We start from the raw sequence: 5,123 nt of genomic DNA on the forward strand, positions 1-5,123 counted from the left end.
GCATAACCTAAATGAGAATATATATATATATATATATATATATATATATATATAGATGGTTCATTATGCTGCCAAATAGTGATAAATGAATTAGCTATATTGTTAGTGTCTATCAATATTGCTATTATTTCACAAATCATTCCAGTCTATACAAACTCTGAAAAATGAATTTAACTAATAGATTTGTTAAGCACCAGGATGCTACTTAAAAACTGTTACCGTCTGAGTAGCTTGTTTTTGAGTTTTACGCTGCTGTAGGTTCACTAAAAGTTTAAAATGATAATTGATTATATGACGTGAAATCAAGATTTGGTGTACCTTTCCTTAAAATATACTTCAGCTTGAACTGTATGTAAGTGATTTAAACTTTTTTTAGCTGTCATTCTATATATTCAAACTGTTTTCTTAATCATTACCCTGTGTAAAAGACTGAATTATTTGCTTGTTCATTGTCTGCTGTGGACTTCAGTATCTTGCGTTTCCATGTTCTCTCTCTGTGTCACTTAAAATATTATTCTGTATCTTCAAGATGTGGAGATTGAGATTCAGAACATGCTTAATTGAACAAATTGAAACATTTTGTGCTTGTAGGGTGTCAAATGGAAGAGTACTGTACTCTTAGTTTGTTGCAAAAGACGTGTTTGAGAAACAACTCAGTATTGAAAAGCTTGTTATAGTAGGGACTAGAATTATTTACTGTAATTATATCATTCAGGATAAATGTATTGTCTGTTCAGAAATAATCACAGGTTTTCCCACTGCCTCCTGTTCAGAAAACAGCCATTATGTGGTGATGTTTTGAAGGAAGAACAAAATATGTTTTGTAGCACTGGAATTTTTGAGTCATGTAATGATGATTGTTCAGTACATTTACGCTGTTATTGTTTTAAGACACTAACAGAGTATACTGTTAGTTTAGATATGCAGCTGCACATTAGGATTCATAAGAACAAAGGACTTGGAGAGACATTGTGGTGCCTCCTTTTTGTCTTGAAATGATCATTACTAGATGAAGTAATAATAAAATGATGCCTGTTTTTGAAGAATTCATCTGGTGTTATTGTCTAAGCACAATCATTTCTCTTATTATGGGAGAATGCAGAGAACAGGCCTTTTTTTTTTTAAGCAGTTTTATTTGGACCGATTCCCAAACGTGAAGGACACAGATGTGTGAATGACAGAAAACCTTTAGAGAAAGCAACAGATGATTTATGTTTTCACCAAAGTTGAAGTCTTGGATTGTGAAATGATTTTGAAAGATTGTTACATGGTACACATGCACTGCTAATTGTTTTACTGGTTTGCTTTTTAGTGTCTGCACAGTGTATGCTCTATTGAGCTCTGTTTTTACCTGTGTGACCAGTTTAAATTTATGTTAAAAGCTGTTCTGTTCAGATGTGGACTGGTTATTTGCTCCAGGAGGGCTCAAAGATCAAATCAAATCCTACTATTTTACTGTACACAAGTGACCAATAAATACTTTATACAACATTTAAGCATTTCTTTTATAATTTATTTAGTTTTACTTTCAGTCATATGCTGCAACCATTTATTTGTTGCGTTTCAACACTGTGTATCATAATATTTAATTACTTCTGTTTGGTGTTCAGTTCTCAATCCTAAACGTGACTATTAGTTCATGTTTTTATTTTCATCATTCGTTAGCCTTAAAGCTGAAGCGTGCATGTATTTTAATTTAAAAAACCTAACTTAATACTAAATATCTTCAAGTAAGCCAGTAGTTGATTTTCCTGAGAAAAAAAACAAAAAACACTTTCCGCTGCTGTTGGCTCAAACCAGTGGTATCTCTTTGTCCACCCAATGAAAGATAAGAGTGTTCAGGAAACCTCTATGTAAACAGTCATTATTTTTGCTGATGGTGCTAGTGGTGCAGAAATTACACACTTCAGCTTTAATGTAACATAAAGCAAAGCCAGGCTTATAGTCAGCTTTATAGTAAACATGACCTTGGTGAAGAATTGCAGACATTCCACTATGTAGTGTGTATGTGTGTAATTTTCATGTTGAACAAAGGTCCAGAAGCAGCCTCACTCTGCAGGCAGATAAAACAGAAATGTTATAATCAAAACCAGAAATAATATGAATACTCTAAAAATACACGTGCGTCTTGTATGTGGAAGAAGAGAACACTCCAAATTCTCAGAACTGAAACTCTTGGCAAAGTAGACAATCAGTCTATTTTATCCTAAGGTGGTTGGAACTTGATCTGAGGGTGTCTCAAGAGTGCAATCTCTGTCTCGAATAACAAGTAGCATGTCTGTGCTCACTTTGCCGTCTTTTTGTCTACCAACCATCAATGCCCGGGAGGGAACTTGTCACGGACACCATCATTTATCTCAGGTGTTTCCCGTACTAAAGAAGCCATATCACGTGTTACGTAAGGCTTACCTGTGGGAGACACTAAGCCCTCAATGAGTGCTGATGCAGGTGCTGGAACTCCGTAAGCTTTTGCGGCCTGAGCGAGGAGTAACGCACATAGCCTGAAGGCAGTAGGTGGTTTTCGGACGTAGCCCCTCAATCACAAGCTCCTTGGAGCAACTGTCTGTTTCATAAACTTCCTATTTGGGAAAGATGGGATTGGTGAAGGTTTAGCATACTGAATTTGAGGAGTTTGGAGTCATTTCTCATAATTATCGTAATTTTAGGGCATGGGCTGCCAGACAGTTATTTTAAAACATTTCGGAAAAACAACTGCCAAATGAAGTGCAAATTGCTCTTATGCATGTGATATTGTTTAAATCTAAAATTTCACATACGTTTACTATATACACATTGAATTTGTACATTTATAAGTAAGGGTGTTCTTACCTCTTCTACATCATTGTGCATCAGGTATATTCTAAATTTCAGTTTCTGCAGTTTTGTCACTCGTATCCTAGAGCCTTTCTGTCCTCGCAGAGGTGTCCTCGGAGGTCTGATCTGAACTGAAATGATCCGTCCTGTCATGGTCACCTTTATCTGCGGTGGGCTGAAACTGGCTGTAATTTGGAGGAAGTTATTTGGTGAGAAGTTCCACAGGAAGAAAAACAAAATATCAAATTGTGCTGTTATGCCGTCACAGTCACACTGTGTAATCTTTCTTCCTCTTTGATTGGCACATCTATTGAAAAATCAACCATATGTGGATGGAAGATCATTTCAAATGTAGACAAATGTGTTGAATTATAAGCTTTTCTGAAGGACAGTTATAATTAAAATGATGCAGTATACTCACTTTCCCACTGAGGGTAAAACCTGTGGCTAAGGACCCATGATGAGAATTCCTCAGAGGAGAAGGAACGGACCCTGGCATAGTACCATTCTCTGGGATCTGACGTCGCCTGGCTCAAGTCACACTCCAGCAACCGGATGCCTTGACAGTGCTCAGAATTAGTCCACTCTTTGTCTCCATATCTGAAATCAAGAGAAGTCACCAATATGAAACGTTGCGGATTCAGTTCGGGTGTTGCCGATATTGGTAAGTTAATTTATGAACATAATTTACGTTCTTCGACAAGAAAGTTGTGCACGCTTACATTTTATACTGAACAAAATATGTCAGGTTCTTGACAGCTTTTTGTGGATGTTTCCAGTGTAAGACATTTCTGAAGTCCAAAGAATGGAACTTTACTTCAAGGGGAGCCAAATCATCCTGCAGAGAGGGGCTGCCTTCAAGATAGCACAAATTAAACTTTACATGGAAATACTGCACATGTGGACGCTCATTGCTTATATGCAGGCTGCCAATGGTCAAGTAAAAAGCTGGAATTGAAGCTAAATAACTGTTAATTTAACAGATAATATTAAACATATTAACATGGTGCCATCATCGAATTTCAGTGCGAGAAACAAGCTATTAAACTTACAGTCTGCCCAACAGAGAAGGATAATCGCAAAAAAAAGTGCCAGGCTTTGACGTCCAGTCAGGGCATACATGTTAACAGATTAATGACATTCTGGTGGTTTCACTCTGAGACCTTTTAAACTGTACGAGTTTCCTGTTTTTCACATGCGTCATATGGTTCAAACTCTCAAAAAATAATTCATCACTCTTACTTCAAGCAAGTTTTTACACACAATTTAACTTAGTTTATTATAAACAAACAAATAAATAAATATGTTTGTTTAGTTGGGTCCACACAATTTAACTGGTTTAGGCCAAATTAATTTAATGTAGTAGGTTCAACTTATTATTATGTTTTTTTAAAAACGACTTGAGTGGGATTTTTTTATATTCATTAATTTTTTTAATATTAATTTACTGAAGTTTAATTAATTTTCTTATTTTTAAACCAGCAGTTGTGTACATCATTATGCACAATACATATAATGAACAAACGAGAGAAGACACTAGAATAGCTATTATTCATTGAGTGCCCACAGCACTGGCGACACTTTTCTGCATGGTAACCACAAAATTCAAAAACACTGCAGAACCTCCTCTAAATGTCCAACATAACTGAACATTAAACACTAACATTTCTTTCCCTTTGCTGAATAAGACTTTATCCCTAAATGTACTCTCCTAATGCAGCCCCTTGCAAAGCATGATGAGAACCACAGATCTACTGCCCAGTTAGTTGTCTACAAAAATGATTTGTGTAGGTTTAACACAAATTAACTAATTAAACTTCAATTTTAAATATAGTAAGAACACAACAAAATTAAGTTGGCACAAAATGTTCAAAAATCATGTTACTCAATTTAATTAATTAAACTGAACTATCGTTTTTTGAGTGAAGAAAGGGCAACCCTGCCCTTGGGTGGTCCTGTACAGTATATTGTTGCATTATTTTACTTGAATAATGATGTCTAAATGAATATCAATTTTTGATTACATTCAGCATTAGATGTTAAATCCCTTTATATCCTAAGTGATCAAATATGTTTAATGGTGATCCAAAACCACAACAATAGACTCATAAAACCCTTGAAGAAACGCTTTTTTCCCGCACTTTGTTTTAAATAGTTCCTCTGTAAGATATGGACATCATGCAGAAGTCATATGAAGTCAGGGAATACGTCTCTCACACTCACTAACAACGCATGATGACTGCATGGAAACAAAAAGAGTGGTTTTATCTTATGCTTGAGACGCACATCTGTTCTTTCAAATATACACC

The 5,123-nt window shown here is 35.5% G+C and overlaps 1 protein-coding gene across 1 annotated transcript; it reads right to left on the bottom strand.

The window, feature by feature from the left end:
- Positions 1-59: 59 nt before the first annotated feature.
- On the bottom strand, positions 60-3,936 carry LOC107743540 (interleukin-22 receptor subunit alpha-2-like). Its single transcript, XM_016556808.1, has 6 exons — positions 3,867-3,936; positions 3,537-3,669; positions 3,236-3,414; positions 2,830-2,999; positions 2,410-2,579; positions 60-2,053 (listed from the first exon to the last, which is right to left on the bottom strand). Exons 1-5 carry the CDS (start codon positions 3,934-3,936, stop codon positions 2,430-2,432), a joined length of 702 nt encoding a protein of 233 aa, XP_016412294.1. The 3' UTR covers positions 60-2,053; positions 2,410-2,429.
- Between the last annotated feature and the right edge of the window lie 1,187 nt (positions 3,937-5,123).

This window comes from Sinocyclocheilus rhinocerous, unplaced genomic scaffold (genome assembly GCF_001515625.1).
Source record: "Sinocyclocheilus rhinocerous isolate Xijiao unplaced genomic scaffold, SAMN03320098_v1.1 scaffold677, whole genome shotgun sequence".
Lineage (NCBI taxonomy): Eukaryota > Metazoa > Chordata > Actinopteri > Cypriniformes > Cyprinidae > Sinocyclocheilus > Sinocyclocheilus rhinocerous.